Genomic DNA, 24,716 nt, shown 5'->3' with positions numbered 1-24,716 from the left:
TTTAAACTGAACTCACTGACAGAAATGTTCAACAAAAAAAACATGAATCAGCAAAAAATATCAGTTACATCAAGAAGACTAGATTAAACTAATGCTGCCAAGATCTGAGGAAATTCTAAAGTGAACCACCACTTTTCATCCGATTGTGGAGTTTCTTGGCTACTTTTATGTTCCAAACACAATGCATGTGTCACCATGTCTTACCATGGAGACTGCAACAGAGAACTGAGTAAAACAACTATACATAGTTTCCCAGTGAATTGGCTGGAGTGCAGTTCCATTCCAGCTTTTACTCTTTTACTTTTAACGGGGTTAGTATGTGTTCTGGCCCATTTCCACCCATGGCTACATGTAATCCAAACTAATCTCTGCGCATGTGTGAAGTTACCATAAACCAAGAAGCGTATGAGTTCAGCATGTTTCCAAACTTTTGTTTATTGTTTAATTTTTCTTTCCTTTTTTTTTTATATATAATATAATTTTATTTAATGCCAATTCCATCCGCTAGTTAGGACTCCCCCAATCGCACAATACTATTAACGCTAGGAGGGTGAAGGCTAACACAGGCTTCCTCTGAGACCTGTGAAGCCAGCCACCGCTTTTTATTGAACTGCCACTCACACAACGTCATTGGACAGCTGAACGCGCTCGGAGGAAAGTGCCAGTTCTGTTATGTCAGCTAACAGACGCCTGCGCTGACTAGCATCGCGTTAAGTGATGGGGGTAGAAGGAGGGGCCATCCTACCCACCCAGAGAGAGCGAGGCCAATTGTGCTCTCTTGGACTCCCGGCTACGGACGGCTGTAACATCACCAGGGAACTCATGATCTCCTGATGATAGGGCCAACGCTTAGATGGTTGAGCAACTCGGGAGCCCCCACTCATTTTTTTTTAAATATGTAAGTTTGAACAAATCTCATGCAGCCTACATAAGTTATGTAGCCTACACTTTTTTGTATTCATCTGTTTAAATGTTCTCTACAGATCAGCAGAACCCACCATCTCTGATTTGATCAAAGACTTGCTAGAAGAGATCACTGTTATTAACATTTTGTGCATCCAATCAATCATTTATTTCATTTTTGTTGATTTTCACACAATCTTCTCCCTAATTCCAACCATCTGGCACATGGATCATCCAAGACACACGACACAGCAATATCTTTTTCAAACTGGTGCTAATGCAACGTCATAGAACAGCTCAGCGCATTTGGAGAAGAACATTAACTGCCAATTTTATTACCTCAGTGAACAGACGGCTGCGTAGGAACCATCCTGTGGCCCCTGACAAGAAGGCTGTCTCAGATCTTTGATATGCTATATGGACAAAAGTATCGGGACACCTACACATTATACCTACAGGAGCTTTAATGACATCCCATTTTAAATCCATAGGCATTAAAATGAAGTTGGCCCCCCCTTTGCAGCTATTACAGCTTCCACTCGTTTGTGAGGTCAGACACTGATGTTGGATGAGAGAGCCTTTGTAAAGGTAGACTGTATGGCTAGGTGCTTGATTTTATACACCTGTGGCAATAGGACTGAACAAAGCCCCCTAAAATTAAGGATTAAGAGGTGTGTCCCATTACTTTTGTCCATATAGTGTACCTTAAATATGCTTTGAGGGCATTGAATGTTGCTAAGACAATCCTGTGATGGAACGCAACTCACATTTTTTTTGTTGTTGTTGTTTTTTTTAAGGCGGTGGATGGAAGTAGTGCGGCAAGCAGCCTAGCAAGTTATTCTAATTTTCTGTGGTGTTTTATTTGTTTTCTTGTCATAAAGGTGCTGTACAAATAGCCTTAGTTTGCAATTTAGGTCTGTCAGTGAGCATTTTTTGGACACCAAGGCAGATTTTGAAGCCTCAGGCTATTGACTTGAACAGCCAGCTGGCTAACAATCTTGTTGGCTAACAACTATTTGGACTATGATTTTTGCACTCACATATTCATCCTGATTTAGGTGTTTCTATTGTAATCCCTATATTAGTCAGGTAATTAGAGGTTTATAAGGATGCTTGAAAACACACCCCGCCAGTGTGAATGGGGTGAGAACATTCTAGGGTCTCTCAACTATCACATACAGGTACAGCACACCGACTCAACAGCTGGGTTTGCTGGTGTTTGTTGGAGAATACTGGGTCAGTGTGCTCTGGCCTTAAGAAAAAAACAATAATATATAATACATAAACAACTTCAATTTCAAAAACAACTTATTTTAGAACAACAAGTTCTAAAATACTCAGAAACATTCTATACAATGATTTTGAAAATCACCAGCAGGTGTTACTCGTCTGCAAGCCCACAGTTGGTTGTGCGCTTGGTTCAGGGACTGAAAGCTCTGGAAGACTCAAAGTCTGACAGACATTTGGGCTTTATGCCTTTACTGTTGTAATAATCCACCACCTGATTGGGCACCTCAGCCAGAACACTCTTCGCCAACGCCGCGGGAGATGCCTGAGGGTGAGAGAGAGAGAGAGAGAGAAAGAAAGAGAGAGAGAGAGAGAGAGAGAGAGAGAGAGAGAGAGACAGACAGAAAGGGAGAGAGAAAGGATGGAGGGAGAAAGAGAGATATATAAACAAAATAATCTTAGTTAGGTTGATTGTTAATTGCTTTGTACCACTTATGCTAAAAAACACTGTTGAAATGTAATGAACCGAGAGAAATAATGTGATAATTTAAATTGAAATTTCAAGTTTACTTTCTAAATGTTCTACATGCTTGTTCTTGTTATTTTATTGATGGTTTGGCAATATTATATCTATTATTGTATATATTTATTTAAATATGGCAATGCCAATAAAGCTTAATTGAACTGAACTAAACATAGAGTGAGAGACAAGCAGAAAAAGAGAGAGACAGAGAATGAAAGAGAGATGGAAAGAGAGTGAGATGGAAAGAGAGTGAGAAAGAGAGAGTGAGAGTTGCAGACAAAAAGGGAGAGACAGAAAGAGACGGACAGAAAAAGGAGAGAGAGAAACAGTGAGACAGATGGAAAGAAAGAGACAGAGAGACAGACTGATGGGGAGAGAGGTAGGGAGACAGAGACAGACAGGAAGATAGAGAGACAGAAAGAGATACAGAGAGCAATACATAAAGAAGAGTGAGATATAGAAAGAGAAAAAGAGAGTGAGACAGAGAGAGAGAAAAAGAGAGTGTCAGAGCAGAAGGAGAAATGAAATCTAACACTCCGTGTTGTTCTGGAGGTGAAGTGGTGTAGGTGTCACTCTCATTTCTCTCCGTCCACAGAACAGCTAGAGCGAGACATGAGACGCAGCGGGATCGCACTAAAAATAAACAAACACATGATGGGCAGTGTGTGTGCTTGCCTCACACACACACACACACACACGCACAGCAGCACTTGCCCGGCATTCATATTAAAACCTTCAGAACTCACGAGCGGTGTGATATTTATACATTGTGTGATTCTGCACAAGTTGACCTGAAGTAGCCGGTTTCATTTCACAGTGGCACTCCACTCCATAATAAAATGCCAAAATCCCACCGCTCCTGCTTTTCAGTGACCCTGAGGTCTAATAGACCCTCTCAAAGTCAGGGATAACTTCAAAAGTTGGAACAGAATAAATCAAAAAGCACAAGAGCACAGTAAAAAATGACTGTAGCAAATTACAGCGTGTGGTTTATTTAGCGAACAGCGGCTGCTGACCACTTCAGAGAAACAGTGGGTTTACCCTGCCTGTCTGAGTGTGTCTGTGTTCAGAAACTGCCACTATTTGGTTGTTCTGGTTCTAATGACATGCCAAATTCAATTACACACACCACAGCTTCCTCTGATATACAGCAGCACTGCTGATGGGAGAGAGAGACGGGCTCATCCAAGCTTTCCAGTAGACGCCACTTCCTGAGTATGATGGCTCATGTAATTAATTACTACAAGAGCGTATTAGCACAGAGGCACAAAATCCATGAGCAGAATCCATAACAGCAATAAACAGCACTCATTCAATCATTGTTCATACACTAGAGCTGTTCTTGGGCACTTACACCAAACGTTCTCGGCTAACAGACATGAATACCAGGTATATTGCAAAGCTCGATTCAGGGTATCTAAGTCCACACACCTCCTATACTTAGTGAAATTAATCAAGGCATTCAACAGTGCACATACAGTTTGTATAATATCCATAGAAAAGCATGGGACACTCTGGAGCAGCCACACGAGTCTAAGATCGTCATGCTCGATGCCAAGTGTCAGCTAAAGGGGAATAAACCCCCCCAGCATTGGGCTGTGGAACAGGGGAACTGCGTTCTCTGGATGAGCTCCATCCAGTACCTTTGGGATGAGTTAGAGTGGCGTTTGTGATCCAGAACTAATTACCCAACATCAGTATCTGACCTCACTAATGCTCTGGTGGTTGAATGCAATCAAATCCTCACAACAAAGCTCCAACAACTAGTGTAAAGCCCTCCTAGCATAGTAGAGGCTGCTAATGCAACAAAGGAGGACAAACTCACTATTAACACCCATGATTTCAAAGTCAAAGCTCATTCATGTGCACAAAAAGCAACAAAAATCTTACCAGCATGTTGTGCACAGCAGATTTCAGCAATAGAACACACAATTTGTTTACTGATGTTGCTTCCAGAGGCAATTCGGAACTCTTTAGTGAGTGATTCAACAAAGGATAGGCACTGTGTGCTTCAGCACTCGGCGGTCCCACTCTGTGAGTTTGCATGGTCTACCGAAGCGGTAGCTAAGCTGTTGTTGCTCCTAGACGCTTCTATTTCACAATAATAGCACTTATAGTTGACCGGGGCAGATCTAGCAGTACAGAAATTTCACAAACTGGCTTGTGGCAAAGGTGGCATCCTATGACAGTGCCATGTTTAAAGTCACAGAGCTCTTCAGTATGACCCGTTCTACTGCCAGTATTTGCCTATTGAAACTGCAAGGCTATGTGCTTAATTTTATCCACCTGTTAGCAAAGGGTGTGGCTGAAACAGGGCTGCAGAGTGCTGAAGCATGTAAAAATTGCCTGTCCTCTGTTGCATCGCTCATTACAGTTTCAAACTGCCTCTGGAAGCAACATTAGCACAAGAACTGTGCATGCCGAGCTTCATGAAATGGGTTTTTGGCCATATAGTGTATTTAGAGTATATGTGCAAATGTACCTTAACAGGCTTTTCACAGTGAACTTAGTGATGAATGGGAAACCATAAGGCATTTTGTTTCTGTACTGTGATGAATGTCCACATGAAATACAGTGTCAGGGAGGGTCTCTAAGCTAAGAGTGTTTTCTCTCAATGACAGGTGGAGAGTGGTGGGAGTGGGAACTGAAACATGATATTATTGGTCATTATTATTTTTCCCTGTCCTCTGGTTTGCAGTGACATAATCAAAACTCAGAATACATTTTTTGAGGCAGGCAAAAGTCATTAAATTTTGATCGATGATTACACACCTTAAAGAGATGGTTCTTCAAGGGTTCTTTAGTAAAGGGAATGGTTCTATATAGAACCATTTCATGCTTAAATGTACTACACAGAACCATTTTCCATCAATTTGAAGAATGATTTCACCATGCAAAGATCTTTTAAAAAAAATCTTTTAAAAAGGAAAACAATTTTGTCTTTAAAATGGTATAATATGATTATTAATTATAATATCAATATGACCTAGCACATGGACTAACAAAGTATAGGGACAATTTTGATTTCAGGTTGACTTTAATGAACCTCTTTTATAAACTACTTCCTTACCTTACAGAAAATGTTTTATTTAATGTTGTTTTAATCATTTGTAAAAAATTCTACAGTCCTATAAGTGACAGTTATAAGTACATCTAAAAAAACACCAAATGTGGAAAGTATAGCTTCATGATACTCCAACTCTGTGTGATGCTCTTTAATTCCTTTTCATCTCAGCTTTGTAATCCCTACAGAGCTTTAGCAATTTTCTAAACACTCTTCAGGTCCAGCTTCTTTTAGACTTTTACACTTTTCATGTTCACATAAGTGTAGCTGTTAGTTCTGTGTTTACATTCCATGCTTTTTACTTTGCCCTTTGCTCCATTACACAAAGAGTCTCTGAGACGTATTTTAACTTCCACCAGTTCTAAATCTTCATACCAAACAAACATGTTGACCTTCAAAAAAGTCTCCTCTTACAGTGTAAAAGCCTGAGGCACCAAACTTGTAAGCTTCTGGTAATGCCAACCTACACACTTAAAAAGATGGTTCTTTAAGGGTTCTTTAGTAAAGTGTTCTATATAGAACCATGAACACTTAAAGAAACCTTTGCATGATTAAAAGGTTCTTTATATTGTGAAATGTTGTTAGCCTATGTTTTTCCACCTGGGGGTACTGTCATTGTGTTTGTGTGTGTTGAAAATTGAGCTAAAATCACACAATGTATGCTACGGCGGAATGTTTAAAGTGATCAACCACTTTGTGTCTGACTGCCACCACATCAGCAACACTTCTCTGTGACCCGCAGACCCTCCTTCACGCCAGCTTGAGCCATTTATTCATTGCAGTGTACATTAGGCTTAAGTCACACAGTATCAGGTGGTACAGAATGTTGGTATCAGTGAATATGAGTACAGATAAATGAGTGGTGTGAACAAAGCAGTTAAGTGATATTCTACATTTGGAGATGTTCTGGGTGTTGAGAGGGAAATCAAATCATCCAAGTGCAGCAGAGAAACACGAAATGGAGAAAGGCAAAACGTTTGTCACTACGCTACAAAGCTAACTTTATTTTTTCTGTGCGAACAGAGTGCTGCTAATTTAAAAATACATCTATAATGCCTTTTTCTGTCTTTTCCTAAAGCCCCACAATCACAAAATCCGCCCCTAGTGATGGGGGTAGAAAGGGTTTACCTACCCACCCAAAGTGAGGCCAATTATGCTCTCTTGGACTGTCGACTACAGATGACTGTAGCTTAACTGGGGATTTTACTCACCCTCTCCTCTAACTAACACTTGTACAACTTAACCAAACAATTTGAGAAGACCAAGAAATTTGGATTGGAAACAGTCAAAAACTAATTAAGGCTCTTTTAGACCCAGTCTCAACTCGATCTCGACTAGTCATAGTCTTGGACGTGTCTTGGACTCGGCAAAGGTGGTCTTGACCAAAGCCTGCCTAGGAGCCTAACCCTTAACAACTACATACATCATAAAAATGGATTTAGATCAATTACAGAGAGAAACAACAACAACTAGTGTATAGTAACTGCACAGACTGCATAGAAATAAGTAGCTGACTGAATTTCAGTCTATTATATTTTTACCAACTGGTTGATTTTTCCTCCCATTGCTTTGTAAATAATTTATTTTTGCAAATGTTGAACTAAAAACAATCATTGTACAGTGTTTACATGTAGCTCTACTGTTTTGCTGGTGCGTACTGTCTCTTCCAACTTCACAAACCAAGAGTAACATTGTGATGAATGATCACGTATTGAATGACACAATATCCAGGTGTCTTATTTTGAAGTCTCCTTCAAGCTATGGATGAGAAAAGTTGTGAACTGTGTGTGAACTTCCCTGCAGTAAAAATCTTACGTGACAATCGCTGCTACAGCGCTGAAGTGGAGGTAAGTAGCACGCCTAGCTGAGCACAAACAAACCCTTCCCTAATGAAGATGAAGAGGCAGGCGTGTTCTACACAAGCGCTTTCACACACTTTAATTAAAGAAAACGTGGGGACACTAAAGCCTGGAAGCTTTGATGTTCTCCGCTCTCTGGTTCAGGACTTGGCCGTGTGCGAGGAGACAGCTGAGAAAGAAATGCACTGACATGGAGAGAGAATGGAGAGATGAAAAGAAAAAAGGACGCCCTTAGAAGCATGCTGTATCTCTCTCTCTCTCTCTCTCGCTCTCTCTCTCTCTCTCTCTCCTGCTTTCTCTCTCTGTCTCTCACCTCTCCTTTCCTCTAAAGAAACTTAGATAGAGTAATTCTCCTGTGGACACTTCCAACCTCAGCCTATTCTCTGAATCTTTTGTCTTTACTTCCCATAAGGGAACGGACGTCTCAATTGAACAGTTGAGGCTTCTTCCTCTTTTGCACTGTTTTTAGTTTCCTTTTACTTCAGCAGCAGCAGCAGCATGGGTACCCCCTTGGGCCAGACATTTCTGCACAATTACCAAAGGCTCTTCGAATTTGCTTATGCTATAAAGTTAGCCAGGGTTGGCACTCTAAACTCTGCCGTACAGGCACTGGTGCATATTCACTGCGGAATTTGAAATTATAATCAGCATCAGTGTGCAGCAGGACTTAGTAAAGCAGCTAGCCTAATAGCTAACTGCTTTACCTTTTATTTGTTTCAACATCATGTTCCTCTGCCAGGCTCAGACTACCCATAGGGAGCACCAGGAGTCTTCCTGGTGGCTTGGCCTGTCAGTTGCCTGAGGCCCAGATTATCAAGGTATCGACTCATGGGCACAAGTTTTTGGTGGGCCCCTTCCTGGCTTCTTTTTTTGGCTGGTCAGTGATACAATATCACAGCAGGTTATGTAAGGACTATGCAGCACAATGGCAGTTTACTAACTGCAGTGGTGAACACATATTTTTTTCCAGTCAAGACGACACAATAGCAAAGCTGTGCACATTAACAAGAGCACAGGTTAAAATATACCCAACAGCCAGCGCAACATTTCCCTACAAAGCATGCATCCACTATTCACAAGCAAAATATTTACCCAAATGAAGACGACAACTTTAAATCAAACAGCTAAAATGTACATAAAAAAGACAGAAGAAAGCACAAAACTCAAACCGTCAAGCATCTTAAGCTAAAGCATACCGCCATAGCGAAAATGTTTGTTTTTTTTTCATTTATACATCACTTCTGATAACTTTATGCATGGAAGTAGATGGTTCGCAAATTACTACCAACAAGGCTGCCATTTTATATGTGATTTTAGAAATGAGTATCCTCTAATCTGTCAAAGTATCAGGTCTCGCTTTAACAGATCTCCCAGGCACATCTTTTGAACATTTGGAGCTTCAAATTCAAAGTCCACTCAAAGTAACACCAGCTCACTGCTAAAAACCTTGAACGCTTGACTTAGGTATAGTGGATAGTTGATCAGTTGCTAAGCAGTAACTGGAGAAGAAAATGAAGTGGCGTCACGCCCTTGGCTCGGGGTTTCCCTCCTCACCTGCAGATGTCACTCTCACCTGAGCATTAATCAGCTAACTGCACACATGAATCCTATTTTATCTTTGGTCTTTCTCTTTAACTGCCTGTATTGTGTTATGGTCTGTGTGAAGTCTTGTTTGTAACTCTAAGCCTTGTGATTTATGTTTTTCAGTTTTTCTTGTTTTTGGATTCTATCCCTGTTTGGTTGCCTTGGACTGATTGTTTTCCCTTCTTGAACTGGACTGGCTATTGTGCTATTGGATTTGTTTTTCCCTGCTGTAAATAAAGTTTGGCTCATGCCTGGATCATTTAATCAATAATCACTGTTACAAGCAGACATTCAGGAAAATGTGGAGAGTGTCAGGATTTTGACTGACCGTAACAGAATGACAAATTTAAAATTATTTTTTCGCTGTGCCACTAGTAAGGTTCCCACCATGAGTTAAAACCATTGTTGTCATAAATATTCCCATAAAACTGCAATTAAAGCCAAAATGGATAGTTGTTTATTTTTTTGTTTGTTTGTTTTAACAGCAAAGCAAATGGAATGTAATTAGCCGCACTTTCAGGATATCCACCTATTTTTTGCATTATGCATACTACTACTATAATACTCATATTGTGATGATAAAAATATGACTGATTATGCAGCCCTAAAAGGAAGGCTATTAAATGGAGACACAGGATTGAAAAAAACTAAAATGGAAAATGTCAAAGAGCACCTGCACTTAAAACCATGTCTTTTACGTAGTTAACTCCTCTTGAATGGCTTATTATGATTATATATATATATATATATATATATATATATATATATATATATATATATATATAATACCGTTTTATCTGTTATGTTTTACTTAATTGTACATTGTTCCGTAAATTGAGCTGCTACAATGCTGACTGGATGCACAAACCATTATGTTTACAAACATTCTGTTTTGGTCTAAAGCAGGGTTCGGCAACATGTGTCTCCAGAGCCCTGTTGCGACTCCACAGCAGAATTAGATTTTTAGGTAAAAATAAAATAATCCTCCTTTGCACTAAAATAAAGCTCTCCTGATTGTTCTAACACAGTTTTAACAATAAATGGGCTTAAATTAAGTTAATGTATAACTGTTAATTCACCCTTTTACTCTGAAGATCGGCACACAGACAGCTGGTCACATAGCAACAACAATAATCTGGCCTAACTAGTAGCTATTGAAAAGACAAAGAGAAAGATTTAAGACGAACATCGATGATTTGGTAACTAGTCGACTTATTTGCGTTTAAAATCACTCCAGCTGGTTTCCTGATACATTTAATCTGCAATGAGAAACTGTCAAACACTAAATAGTGGTGAGGCTGAATGGTACAGCAGTTCTGGCGCCTCATGCACCATTTATGGTAGAACGGGAAAAATCAAACAAAAAACTGGCGAATGAGAAGCTGACTTCAGCCTTGTAAAAAGTTGAAGGTTGAGAGACAGTTTACAAGAAACTATTCCACTTTAGTGAAAACGTTTTCTACTGGAGATGTGAGATAAGCAGCTATAGCTGAGCTAAAGCTTAAAGCAGAGCAAAGTGAGTCTGTGTTTTCCTTTATATTATATTTTTAGCCTATACTAGGACTACTGAGACATACTTACAGCCATGGTAAAATGGACATACAATGTTGTGGCTCCCAAGGTGGTTTAATTTTTGTTGAAAAGACAAAATGGCTCTTCTTAACATTTGGGTTGCCGACCCCTGGTCTAAAGTATGTGGAACTGTGCTGATAGCAGGTAGCAGCAGTTTAGAATGCTACAGCTTCATAAACCACTGTCTTTGTTAGCACAAGTGGCTACAGCTAGCTTAGTGAGCAGGCCAAAAAATAGCTCCATAACACACTGAATACAATTCAATATTTTCTGATTATTAATATGAAAGTGGGAGTTGGTTTGTTTCTGTTGTGCTCCGTCTCATTTGGTCAACCTTTAAGTATCTGCTCAATCTAAAAAGCACATGTCCATGGTGGTGAAGGGAACAGGTGGGGTTTGGGAACTGGATGACAAAGGGGGCATTTACAACATAATCATGCATATTCATAAATCTTTCATTCATAATGAGTATTAAGTTTGTTCCTGTAAAAGATTTTGCAACATTTTTTTATTATTTAATATATGACTTCAGGCATACTTTAAAATAAAATGGGGCTACAAGAAAAAAAAACAAGCCAATACAGAGGTATGTCACCTATCTGCTGTTGATGGTAGGGACTTTGTTTAATTTGAATCGCGTTAAATTCATTTTATTTTCATCTAAGGCAGAAAAAAAAACTTGCGATCCTGTGATGAAACGCTCAAGGATTCATGTAGTGGCCAAAAACTCACATGTTTGAAGTTACGGAAGGGCACGAACTGGACAATATCTCGGAGGACGGGTTCTCCTTTGGGAGAGCGCAGAATTCCGTCGTCTCCATCCAACATTTGCATGTCACTGAAGTCAGCGTTGCCCACGCCCACGATGATGACAGACATTGGCAGGTGAGAGGCGTGAACGATGGCCTCCCGTGTGTCCGCCATGTCTGTGATCACTCCATCTGTCAAGATCAACAGAATGAAGTACTCCTAAAAGAGAGAAAGATAGAAAGAGAGGGGGTCAGTACACATGCATAAGTTCAGTGGTTTGCATTCTACTTTTTAGTCCCCAGATCCAGTCAGTGGGCAGTATGTGTGCCTCCCATTAACCCAGTTACAGTGGCCCAATTTCACCCTCTCATCCTCTCTTCTGTCTCTCTGTTAATGCCTCCTTTTCCCCTCTCTCCCTTCCCTAACTCAATTTCACCCACTCACCAAATGTGTTTAAACAGTTTAATCTGCACTGTTAATCCATCATGATCCACCTTGAGTCATCACTGTTTCTATCAGTGGTTACTAGTTAGAGCAGTAGAATACTACAGAAGATGTATAGTAAATGGTAAAAACAATTTTCCAAAACATGCAGGTGTATTACAGGTATTGGAATGCCTGAATTTAGAACTTTGCTACAGTAACAGTGAATAACAGTTGTCTGTTATAATTCTTGACGAAGTGGCAGAACACATATAAACACAGACATAACGCGTATAAAGAGACCTGATACCAATTTTTTCTCACAAAACCTCTCCAGATCCTACAGTCTTTATTCCTGCAGCTTCTCAATGGGTTTTTAAGCTAAGGAAGTGGAGCAGTAACAGTAAAAACTTGATTCTGTATTCAGTGACCTATTCTTGTGTGAATTTAGAGGTGGATCTTTGTCCAATTACTCATGCTCCACTGCAAAAGGGGGATCTGAAATTAAAGCTGACATTCTGCACTTTAACCTTACAAGCTCTGTTTCATTTCAAATCCAGTGTACTGGGAGAGCCAAAACAATAAAACTGTCACTATCCAATTACTAATGACACACATAGTATAGATATAAATGTAATATGTCACTTTCACAAAGGTATATATGCATACATACCATGGCCTCCTTGGTGTGCATCTCCTCAGAGGCAGAGTTAGCTACCTTCTGGATGATTGGGGCAATGTTAGTGGGGCCGTAGAGCTGGATCTTAGGTAGACAGTTCTGATAGGCTTCTACAACACCCTGGATACCTGGCAAAGACAAATAAAAGCTCACGTTTAAAAGGGAACATGGATTCTGCTTATTAATTGGCTCAATGGCTCTCAGCATTTTGTGACCTCAAATATGTAAGCTGGGGTTTCTGACTCCCTTCTTCATGTTCTACTGAAACACACTACAGCAGCCTCAGTCTTACCCCTAGATTTTCTTCAGGCTGAGTTGTAGACCCTTCGAAGCTATGGGGGGGTGGGGGGAGTCGCTAATCAATCATTAAATATATAATAATCAACTATTAGTTTCCCATTATTTAGTTATTAGTTAACTCTTCATTAAGCATTAGCTATTACTTAGTAATTGATTAAGCACTTATCAATTAGTAATTAAGTACACTGTTAGTTGATAAGCTAGTTTGTCGATAGGCTTACTTACTCATTATCTGTGTGCTAATTGCTGCTTATTACATTGTTAATTAACTAATAAGTATTTTTCTTCATATAAAGAGGTAACGTGATAACTTACTAGCACTTATGTGTTAATCCCGCTAATTATCTGTTAATTAACTTTCCATCACCTCCATATATTCAGTTGCTTCACTTTTCTTACTTTGGTTCTTGTTCATTAAAGATGCTTATGGTCACATCTGACCGTAAGATGAGCGCACACAAATTCATGGACGGTTTTGTTATTCATCACGTTCATTTTGGAATATCTGTACTCATATCTGGTAGGAGTGCATGTAAATTTGGGCATAAATGCTGGATATGTGGCTAATTAACCAAAACTATTATCAACATAATCTGTAATTGCAAAAATAAGAACAACAATAGAAAATTTCAATAAATACTAATTTGTGTGCATGACAGTCCAGTACAAAAGTGGATGTACTTACTTTACATGCACGTTGATATAAACAAGTGCTGCAACTATTTCATGTTCCATTTAAAGACACATTACACTGTGCTTTTGTTGTCATACACTGCAATAATACAGCGTTTATTTTAGGGAATTAATTACACTAAACAATCACTCTACTATGTTAACAACACTGAGAGTGTTTAGTTTTATTTCACATTTTATAATCACTTTATAATGTTTTTCCAGTTGTTTTCATTTTAATTCTATTGAGTTTGGTCAGCAGGGGAGGAGTGCACTCACTGCTGGACATCAAACTCCACCCATGAGCACGGCCATTAGCTTTCATGCCAAACACTGCCGTTTTATTGGCTGGCTACTGAAACATCTGCATGAATTAGTGTGTGCTTCATGTAAATGATATGTAAATGAGGTGCTGGTAGGCTGGTTTCATGCACTGAAGCTGATTTATCATTTATGCTCAAATCTCCACTTGTTTCCACATCGTACAAAATTGTTTGAACTTTGATGATTAATGGGCCCTTTTCACAAGATTCGTGATTACTTCCGGTTTAAGCATTAGCAGGGTAAAACTCACTTCCTCTCCATAAAGCTACTGCAGACGCGATGTCAAAATGTTTAGTAGTGAACTGTAACACTCAAACACTGAGCTACAACAGCTGTATTTTAGTTTTCCTGCACGGTTGTGACAGTGAGAGTAAGAAGTGGACGGAAGCTCTGATTTAACTGTAAACAGAGCTGAGATGCTGTATGTTGCAATCACATTATCTGTTTCTTCTGAGCTCAACTTAATTTCTATTATGTAGACCTAACACCTTGCATTAACATGTGTTCCGTGCCCAAATCCTATATGGATATACTATTTACATGGAAAAACATACAAAAGAAAAACTGCATGAACAAAAGTAAACGGTAGTTAAAGAAGAGTTATCCTGACTCTATGGCAGTACAGGGTAAGTATATTTAGGCCGCAAGGCCGTGAAACTACACTTTCAGTTAGCTTTGCTCATATTTTCCCTCAGCTTTCTATCAGCCTGAGAGGAGGACCATTGAGCTAGCCTACTTCTCCTACTAACACTCTCCCACACCTCTTATAGGATAAGCCCCTGTACACGCCCCTGTATTACTTGAGCTAAACCATTCCACCACAGGGGTGTTGCTATCCTACAAGGGAGGGGTTAAAAAAGGGTAAGTACAAACAATCCAAAAGCAATCAACATCACGTGGCCTTAATATGTTATGCTACTGGTAGGAATACTTTAAATAAAGTGTGCACATTCCATAACCTGTCTCTCTTTCTCTTATAGGCACTCATGAGTGAGCTCAGTCTACTCTGCCTCCCTTTTACTGACTCTGCTAGGGAACAGACAACAGCTAAGTATTACAGGTAAGTACTGGACTCACACACACAGAGATTCTTACAGTCTCTCTTGTGATGGGAAATACCTTTGCCTTGTCGCAACCAAGAGCTATCTCTCTTTTGCCCAGGGTCTGGACATTTATATGTGACTCTAATATTATCACTACTATCACTCTGATAACTATCTGTAATCTAATATCTTCAAAAAGAATTAAAAGAATCAAAGAATATCAACAAAAATGAAAAAGGAAAAAAAGGAATGCAAAAGACTTCAGCGGCGCTGAGTTCTTGTGGAATGAAGGAAAAGGCCTTCGCTTTATTGAGCATCAAATGGCAAGATGGTTCCCGGTCAACCACAATACCAAGAACAACTCAAAACATCCCTTTTTTATTCCCCCCTGGGGTGATGAGGTAATCTCCCCACCCCAGTTCCACAATTCCATACCATTTTATTCCCCATCATGTCCTTAAACCTTTTTTGGTAAGCTTTAAAACCAAACGCGTATGGTGTCTTTTTTTTTAAAAAAAACCCACTCTGTTCTGACTCTTACCAGATTGTTCTCTCCTTACAGGGCCCTCTTGTGCAGCTCTCCATAGAGCATCTCATACAACCCTCCATATACGTACAAGAGTGAACCTCAGCTATAACTTAATCTGTCATCTGGTACAGCTCCCTTGTGTGAGCTCAGAAACTTTTTCCCTGTTAGAGAGTCTACTGCATGTAGTCCATAGTCTGCTTCCGTATATTACCTTAATAGGAGGGTTCTCTAGTCAGCCAATGTTTAGTTTATTGATTACTAATCAGGGAATGTTTTATTCAATTTTTCCCATCAGCCTCAACACAGCTGGATTTAGAAACAAATGTTTCTGGCCGTTGCTACTCAGCGTATTTAGTATCCTAGCCTGCATCCATATTAAATATTTTACAAATAGTGTAAAATGAAAAGAATAGTGTTTATATAATCTTATGACCATGTGTGACGTAATCTTCTGGGTTTGTAAAAAATACAACCCACTAGAAACTCTCTCATCATGTGGTAATTTTATTGCCATTTAGATGAGAGTTTTATCACTTGAAAGACATGCAAAACCTTTACCGTATATGTCCCCTCGATAAATTGATTTAATCCGCACAGGGCTTAAGACACATTTATTCATTGAAGGGACATAAACTCAGGGTTTGACTACAAAAAAAAAATAAATTCTAACACACTTTGTGTGCAACATCGAGCCTTCCACAGCTATGTGAATCTGTGATAAGTTCACTTCACATATAAAGATCAGTGTGGTGTCCTAACATCTTACTTTTTTGTTGTGCATGTTGGTGTGTGGAGGCTAAAAATATAACACCAGATGCTGGAGGACACAAACACACTCACCAGCACACTCTGGGTTGTCCTCATCAAAGTTCACAGCAAAATCATGAGAGACCTGAAGAGTAGAGAGCTTAATTAACTCTTTCATTACACTGATGAAATAGGGATAAGGAATCAAATAGATTAGGGATAATGGATGCTTCTTTCTGAACTGCTTGCACATTTGAAATGAAGATGAATCAAGAACCAATATGAATGAAGAGCCAAGCGTATGAACCGTGAACACACTTGATATGCAAAACCATTCTGATCAGAGTTGTGAAAAGTCAACTGTAGTCTTCGTTTGGCATGCTGTTAGTGAGACCTTTCTGCATAATGTATTTGACGGACTCAGCCATTTTTAAGGTTTATTTAAATTCAGGGCGAATGCAATGAATGAGACTGGATTATGCATAAAACATGCCAAACCCCTCCTTGCTCTGAGTTTTTTAAGCAAGTCAAATACAGTTGCTGAGTCGCATCCAATCACATTTGGCTATGTTAATATATGGTCTCTGACCGGCACATTTCAACCAATCAGATGTCCTGAGGTTGCAGGACTCGGATTAGTGAAATGAGATGGTGATTACAGTGAAATGGCCTCAGAAGGTCATGAATAATTCAGAAATCTCCTGTCAGGTAGCTGTGATATTCCAAGCACTTGGGTTTCCATGGCAATTTACTGTGCTAGTTTAGGATCTTGCTGAAATCTCTTATCTCTGTCAAGTTACAAAATCCAGCCAGCAATCAGAGCAAGGCTAGTGACCTCTGAGAGCTTTATGAGATACATCTATTGGATAGGATCATACAAATGGTCCACTGGCCATATGCTGCTTTAAAGTGCAAGAGGCATTGCAGTTTTCTCCAAGGAAAAACTTGTTCACCCAATGTGCATATTTGTGCGGTTTATTGGAGAGATAAACAGAAAGGGTGTGAAGTAGCTATTGTAGTTTATTAGGTAGCTGACATCTATTGGTTTTGGCTTATTTTACTATAATATTTTTATATACACATTTAGGTATAGTGGACCGTAGTAAGTTCAAACTCATTTGTGACATACAAAACTATGCTGCCACGTAGCGTAGCATAGTTTTGTATGTATATTTTCACATTCTTCAGATGTACTATGAACGTGTAAGTTTTCAATAGAAAAATGTGATCCATCCATGACATTTAAGAAGAGTTACATTTTGAGTGCAGCATGTTTTTAACACAAGAACCTTACGTAATGCAGCTTTAATGTTTGCCAAAATAAAATTTTTCCGCATGCTTTCCTGAAGCACTTTTAGCTTAAGAACACTGCATTTGATTTGTGTCTACATCTAAACTGTTTGCGTGTTTGTGAATGTTTTTGTCAACAGTTGTAACTCTGTGCTAATTGCTAAATTACTGTCATCTAATTCGAATGAAATTAAGCAGCTAACAGGGATTATTTTGGCATTATTTTGGTTTCGCAAGTGCAAGAGATGATGGCACACTGATGTAGAATTACCATAATTACACACTCAAAAAACAAACAAAAGGCTAAAATGACAAATACCCAAAACATGCATGGGACATGTATAAATCAATCATTAATGCTTAATAAACAATTGTCACATTTCCATCTTTAAGTACCAGTTTAAGCATTGCTACATTAGCAAAAGCATGCAGATTTACCAGCTTTTTGGAATGGTATCAGTTAAATGTTGGTGACATTGGTGTGGGTGGTATAGGTAGGAGAAGCTGACTTACTTTGAAGTCAGGTGGGATCTGCGCTCCAAAGCCAAATGCTGGAAACATTTTATCACTGAAATCAGAGTCAGAGGGTCCAGATGATTAATGGTAGTGAGATGAATGAGATACAGTCTGAGGAACGAGCTGCAGAGAGGTATGACATTGGAAAGGGTCAAATATAATTGGCTCAGTGCTTGAACGGTGCACTCATTCAAGCGCTGATGTGATTGAGTGGCCCAAGTAGTGTATTTGCACATTATCCCTGATGTCACTGCAATAAGCATTTCATCAACATCCAGTCAAAGGGTATGATTTGCTGTGAGTGGACCAAGTTCTATAAACAGGTGCTAAACTGACAGAGATTATTGGTTAGTTTATTTATTGAAGTGATTGTAATCACAATTGATTGTAACAGATTTAACAGCGCTATTTTAGTTGCTATTTAACTCTTAAATATATAAAGGTTTAGCTAGCCATACATGCATACTTCAGATTATTAGTCACCTGACACAGTAATGTGCTAAAGGCAACCAAGAAAACTGTTTAAAACTCTTTATCTCAGCAATAAGTACCAGTAAAACACTACAAGATTAGAATAAACACAAATAAACATACAGTTGTGTGCAAAAGTTTCAACAACGCTGGTCAAATTACATTAGTATGACTGTGCCCCTGTGCACAACGCGAGGCGCATAAAGGTTTGATGAGTTTGGTGTGGAGGAACTCCAGTGGCCTGCACAGAGCCCTGACCTCAATCCCACTGAACACCTTTGGGATGAACTGGAATGTCGACTGCAAGCCAGGCCTTTTCATTCAACATCAGTGCTTGACCTCACAAATGCTCTTTTGACTGAATGGGCACAAATTCAGACGTGTGTCGGTGGCCTTTCCAGAAGAGTGGAGGCTGTTATAGCTGCAAATGAGGGCAACTCCATATTAATGCCCATGGTTCTGGAATGGGATGGAACAAGCTCATATACTTGTGATATTCAGTTGTCCACATACTTATATACTCATAGTGTATCTTGGTTTGAGCACTACAGTTAGAAAAACACAGGTTTGGTTTTGTTCCTGACGTCTTGGTGAAGTCCAATTCATTGCATAGATTTGCTTAATTCCACCAGCAGTAAGACCATTTAATATGAATAATGAAGGACTGATTAGTAAAGCAGGTATTGGATGGTTTTTTTGCAGAACTCTTCCTTTAATATAATGAGAATAAAGAGTGAAAGGAGAATGAAGAGTTTGGTCTAATGATTTATACCAGGCTCAGCAACCCAAATGTTAAGAAGAGCCGTTTTGTCCTTTCAACAAAAATCAAACCATTTTGGGAGCCACAACATTTTATGTCCATTTTACCATCTTGGTTGTAAATATGTCTGCTTTAAGCTTTAGCTCAGCTATAGCTGCTTTTCTCGCATCTCTGGCAGGAAACAAAAGTAGAATAGTTTCTTGTAAAATGTCTCTCAATGACTGATTTTTTACAAAGCTGCAATCAGCTTCTCATTCACCAGCTTCTTGTTCGAATTCTCCCGTTCCACCTTGAATGGCACCTGAGGTGCCAGAATTTAATGTTGCATTTAAGGTGGAACGAGAAAATTCGAATGAGAAGCTGGCAAATGAGATGCTGACTTCAGCTTCACCACTACAGGGGCTGATTTAGTGATTCTGGGGTCCTGGGAAAAAGACAGGAAGGGGCCCCCCGGACGCATATTTTTAATTAGTTGAGACTCTGGGCTCCTGAGTGGCGCAACCATCTACACTGCAAAAAATTATATTTTGGCAAGTGAACTCATTTTAAATCTAGTGGATATATCTCTATTTTTTTCATTTTGAGATTGTTGTAAGATTATTATAAGACTTTTACATTTATTTCTAGATATTTGTTACTTATTTTCAGTAATTTAAGTGATGAAAAACAAAGTTAGCTCTGGTTAGCGTGATGACTTCTTGTTTTCCTTCTTCTTTCTGAGTTTCTCTGTTACACTTGAATCACCTAGAAAATCACACTGAAGAACCACCTCTCCATTATGTATATTATTGTATAAGTGTCTTGTTTATGCCAATCTGTCATTACACAGTTATGTCATCACATAAGTACAGGGAATAGTCCATTATAATCATGACCAGGGGTGTGGGTTGGGGGTGTGTATGCATGTGAATTGCTGACAGTTTACCTATGATTACTGACTTTAATTTAAACGATTATGAAGCATCATCATCATCATCATTATCACTTTTATTTATATAGCGCCTTTCCCATGCTCAAGGACGCTTTACAATCAAAGAGCATCAACAAATTAAACAACAACACATTAAACAAAAGGACAATACAGGTAAACATTCAAGTATAAATGAAACAGCAATAACACAGTGAAAACAAGTACTTTAACTGAGATTTAAATAAAGACAGAGAGGTTGCATCCCAAATAGACTGTGGGAGCTACTATATTAAATGATCGACCACCCATAGAAGCCAATTTAAATCTAGGAACATGAAGTAGGCCTAGATTTTGTGATCTCAAGGTACGGGATGGGATATATAGATGAAGAAGCTCTGCCAAATATTGAGGAGCCAGACTGTGCAGAGCTTTATACATTATAAGGAGAACTTTGTACTGAATATGGAATGTAATGGGCAACCAATGAAGACTCTGAAGAACAGAGGTGATGTTCTTTTTAGAAAAGGTGATGATCCTAGCAGCAGCATTTTGAACATACTGTAACCTAGTGAGGGTTTTGACAGGGAGGCCAGGAAAAAGAACATTGCAGTAGTCTAACTGTGATGTCACTAATGCATGCACAAGTGTTTCTATATTGGCTTGGCTGAGAAATGGTCGGAGGCGAGAAATATTGCGAAGATGGAAAAATGCTATCTTAACAACAGATTTCAGTGGTGGCTTGCATATTCACAGAAATAATCTTTCATTAACTGATCATTTGAGAAGATGATGAATAGCATGCTTCATTATGGTTCAGTCAGGTGGTCAGTAGATGGTCATTTACCTGTCATAGTCTTGGCAGATCTCGCCCACGGCCACCAGTGCTTTAAGGTACTCGTTTGGCTGGTATGGGTGGATGTAATGTAGAGAGCAGCTGTTCCGTGGGTCACCGTTTGAGGCGGTGAAATCAATCGCCACCTGCAGACACACGCCGCTATCATTACTGACAGTGATTACCGCTAATTAAAACTCCCACACCAGCAACAACTCACAAATTATGCCTCAGTGACTTCCCATCTGGCCTGAGGAGATTTGGATAGTATCTATATGTTTAACCCTTAGAAGTCACAGTTATAGCTAGTATTATGTCACAGTTATTTCTCGCTCATAGCTCAATGAAATAAGCAGAGGAATTTAGTTGGATTCTAAACTTTTTATATACCAAATCGTGTGTAAACATAGATTGGCTATACTTCCAGGTGGATAACTTCATTCAGTCGATGTGGAAGCAGCCTAATTTATGTCACAATTTAAAATAAATTCAAACAGAACACACATAGCATTGGCAATAACAGTAAACTCTTGCTGTGTTTGAGGCTGGAAGGGCAAATGTACCCAAGTATGTAATGGATTTTACTTTTAATTTTTTTTAGTTTTATGGTTTTTCAGCTTTTTACAGCAAATAGAGCTGCTATCCCACTGTTTGGCCACACTTGCAGGTGAAGCTAATGACACTTCAGTGAATCCTTTACTATTCCACATGAGGACGAAGCTGCTATAGCACTTCTTCACTAATAAGATCACCAGAATGTAAACTAGGATGATGTTGATTGCTGTTTTTACAATTATTACTTTGTAGAGAATTTCACATAAGGCGACATAAGCTATAAGAAGCTAACACTGTTAGCATTTATGCTTGTGGCCAAGAAGTTACAGGTGATTATACACTAATGAAAAACTATATTCCATTTTGCTAATAGATTCCCCTAAATCTTACACATTGCACCTTTACATCTGACATACTGTGTTATTTCAGTATTTCATATCAGCTAAGGTAAGCTAACTAGAAAGCATAGTAGCTAATTAGCCAAATTAGACACTTTAGAGCAAAATAAAATGACCACAAAGGCCATTAAATTGTTAGTCGTGGTTATTACAATGGTTCCAGCTGTCACTTGAGCTGGTGGGAAATGAATTAGAACTAGAAACATATGTTCAGTTGGATTAAGTGAACGTTTCTTCCGTAAACACTGCAATAAAATGTGTGGCTGGTGAATGTTCATGACTGTGTGACAAAATTTAACCACAAAAAGTCGTGAGCTATGTCTTAAACTGTGCCCTGTTCACTTTACAGTGCACTATTTTGGGGGTCTGCCATTTTCTGGTGGTGTCTGAAAACACAGTGCAGAATATCCTGTGCACTCAAACAATTCATCTCACAATGCACAGTAATACAGTGTACAACCAATGTACACTAGGGAATAAGGAATACTGATAATGCACAGTGCTGTTCGAAGATTTACCTGCAACTTCTCTGATTAGGATTAGCGAGCCCAGTTACAATGACAGCATCTCCACAGACCTCTCTTCAGACCTGTTACAAATGTAAGTGGGCTTTTCTCATGTGTGCAGTCAAACTCACTGGTTATAGTGGATTGGAGGCATGACATTTATATTGTTTATGCGACAGAATCTGAAATTGTTTACTGTCATTACAAATTCTGTTCAAGAATTTGTGTTCTATATAGAGATCCAGATTTTATAATGTAAAGTGATTAGGAGACCATTTCAGACATGTTTGGACACGGCGGTGAAGTTATTGACCTGGAAAGATCAGTTTAGAAGATATTTTTCCAATATCTTGGTTAAATTTGTCTCAGGATTAGAACAAAATCCTGGTGTATCAGTGCAGCACCACCTGTTTATCCTCTGGGAAGTAAATTCTTTGCTGATGTGACATAACACTGATTTGTCCTATAATACTAGATAATACAAATACTTGAATTTGATGAAAAAGCTTGTGATTTGATGACAATTGTTGCACATATCTTTGAAAAAAAAAAGTATCTTTAAATTGACCTTATTCAAATGTGTGCATTTGTTCCACATGAATGAAATATATCACTTCAGCACAATGACTGCTGCTCATTTTACTTACTTTTGGTAAGAATTGTGAGCTCTGTCCTGATTGACTGTTCTGTATTAGGTCTTATTTAAAAAGCAGTCCAGGCAGAAACACTCTTTATAACGTCTGTGTGAATGGGTGGGGCTAAACTACTATAGTCTATATAGGCAGATGTGAATGTGTTGGTTTTTGTGACATCATGAAAACAGTGAATTCAAAATGGGCTGTTTTTGCAGCTTAGTTTGCATATGTGGACTGTATGGACTGAAACCCTAAATGTTTACATCTTACATCAAACTCTTATTTCAACACAATGAGGAAAATTCAGTTTTCCATGATAACAGCCATTAGAAAGAAAAAACAAAATTCGATTCTTGACATTTCTTGAACTCAATACAATTGGAAGACATTCAAAAGTGCTGACTTGAACTTGTCAGTATTGCAAATCGAATGTACATGTAATATATAACTCAAAATATAACTAAATATGTATTTATGTACTTATATTTTATCAGTACAGCAAAACAACAGTAATAACTCTAACGTGAGGGTTTAAGGGGAATTACAGCGCTTTTTCAAAATTTTCATATTAATTCAATAATTGAGATGTAAACAAAATTATTCAGAGTGGTTTTATGTGAAATGCACCATTCTAGAGAAACTTTCTGAGACAGAATTGTTCACAGTGGTGCTGATAGGAACCAGACATTTGTTGAATGCCTCTTGGAGTTACTTCACAGAAAGCAATTATTTTAAATGGTTATAAATACTTTGCCTCATACCTAACCTGTTTCAGAATAGTTTTCTGAAAAGCTTTTGGCCTAAAATGTATTTTTTAAATCCATTCATGACAGAAAGGCACAGAGTATGCAAAGGTTTGGGCACCCCTTGTCCAATGACATGTTTGTTGATTTTACAAGTGAAAATAAGTCAACAAATCCTCTACAAAGAACGCATTTCTGCACATTTTAATGCACAGTTTTTGTTTACTTGCTGAATTTAACATGGGGAAAAATTCAGCAAATAAATAGAAATGTGAACAAAAAATTGCCAAAAAATGGCATTAAGTTTGCTCCCTGTATTTGATGTATTAACTTATTTTCACTTAGTAAATCAACAAAACATATAATTTGACTGAGGGTGTTCAAACTTTCGCATCCCACTGCACATGCAGGTTATTGGGAGGCAGTACAGTACCCCCCCCCCCAAAAAATGTCTTTTTTGGATGTACCACTTTTTTTACCCTTATCAACATTACATACAAAAACTCCTGTAGAAGCAGGTTCACTGGTAATTTCAGATCCCGAAAAACAGAAGCCTTTAAGCCAGCTCTGTTTTAAAGATGTCTATGGCTGTTTCTGGTTGTTCGACCAAGTTAAATGCAGCTGCTGATTTGAGACCAGTTTCATTTATCTTAGTGCTGATGCCAGGAAATAGACTGAAGAAGCTGATCTCAGAACAGACCTTACAGACAGTCTCCCTGGAGACTGTGCATCTGCAGTGTTTACTCATTAATAATGGAGCGCTGTGGTGTTTTCAAGCAGTCAAAGATGGGAGATCCCCTTCAGAATCACTTACTGTGAACTGGATCTGACAACCGCCCATTATATAATCCAGAAACGAGTGCATCTTTATGATCTGAAAGGAAAAAAAGGAAAAGACATT

The 24,716-nt window shown here is 38.8% G+C and overlaps 1 protein-coding gene across 1 annotated transcript in view; it reads right to left on the bottom strand.

Moving 5' to 3' along the window:
* Positions 1-2,199: 2,199 nt before the first annotated feature.
* cpne4b (copine IVb) overlaps positions 2,200-24,716 on the bottom strand; it is a 69,398-nt gene continuing 46,881 nt past the window's right edge. Inside the window, exons 10-16 of the mRNA XM_036565695.1 lie at positions 24,630-24,689; positions 20,991-21,124; positions 18,003-18,057; positions 16,293-16,344; positions 12,579-12,712; positions 11,465-11,701; positions 2,200-2,455 (exon numbers count right to left, since the gene is read on the bottom strand). Coding sequence (XP_036421588.1) covers positions 2,324-2,455; positions 11,465-11,701; positions 12,579-12,712; positions 16,293-16,344; positions 18,003-18,057; positions 20,991-21,124; positions 24,630-24,689 — 804 coding nt within the window. The 3' untranslated portion in view covers positions 2,200-2,323. The remainder of the gene's footprint in view (positions 2,456-11,464; positions 11,702-12,578; positions 12,713-16,292; positions 16,345-18,002; positions 18,058-20,990; positions 21,125-24,629; positions 24,690-24,716) is intronic.

This window comes from Colossoma macropomum, unplaced genomic scaffold, assembly GCF_904425465.1.
Source record: "Colossoma macropomum unplaced genomic scaffold, Colossoma_macropomum, whole genome shotgun sequence".
NCBI classification, from domain to species: domain Eukaryota; kingdom Metazoa; phylum Chordata; class Actinopteri; order Characiformes; family Serrasalmidae; genus Colossoma; species Colossoma macropomum.
The sequence above is the reverse complement of the archived record's forward strand: the minus strand, read 5'-3'. Positions and strand labels throughout refer to the sequence as shown.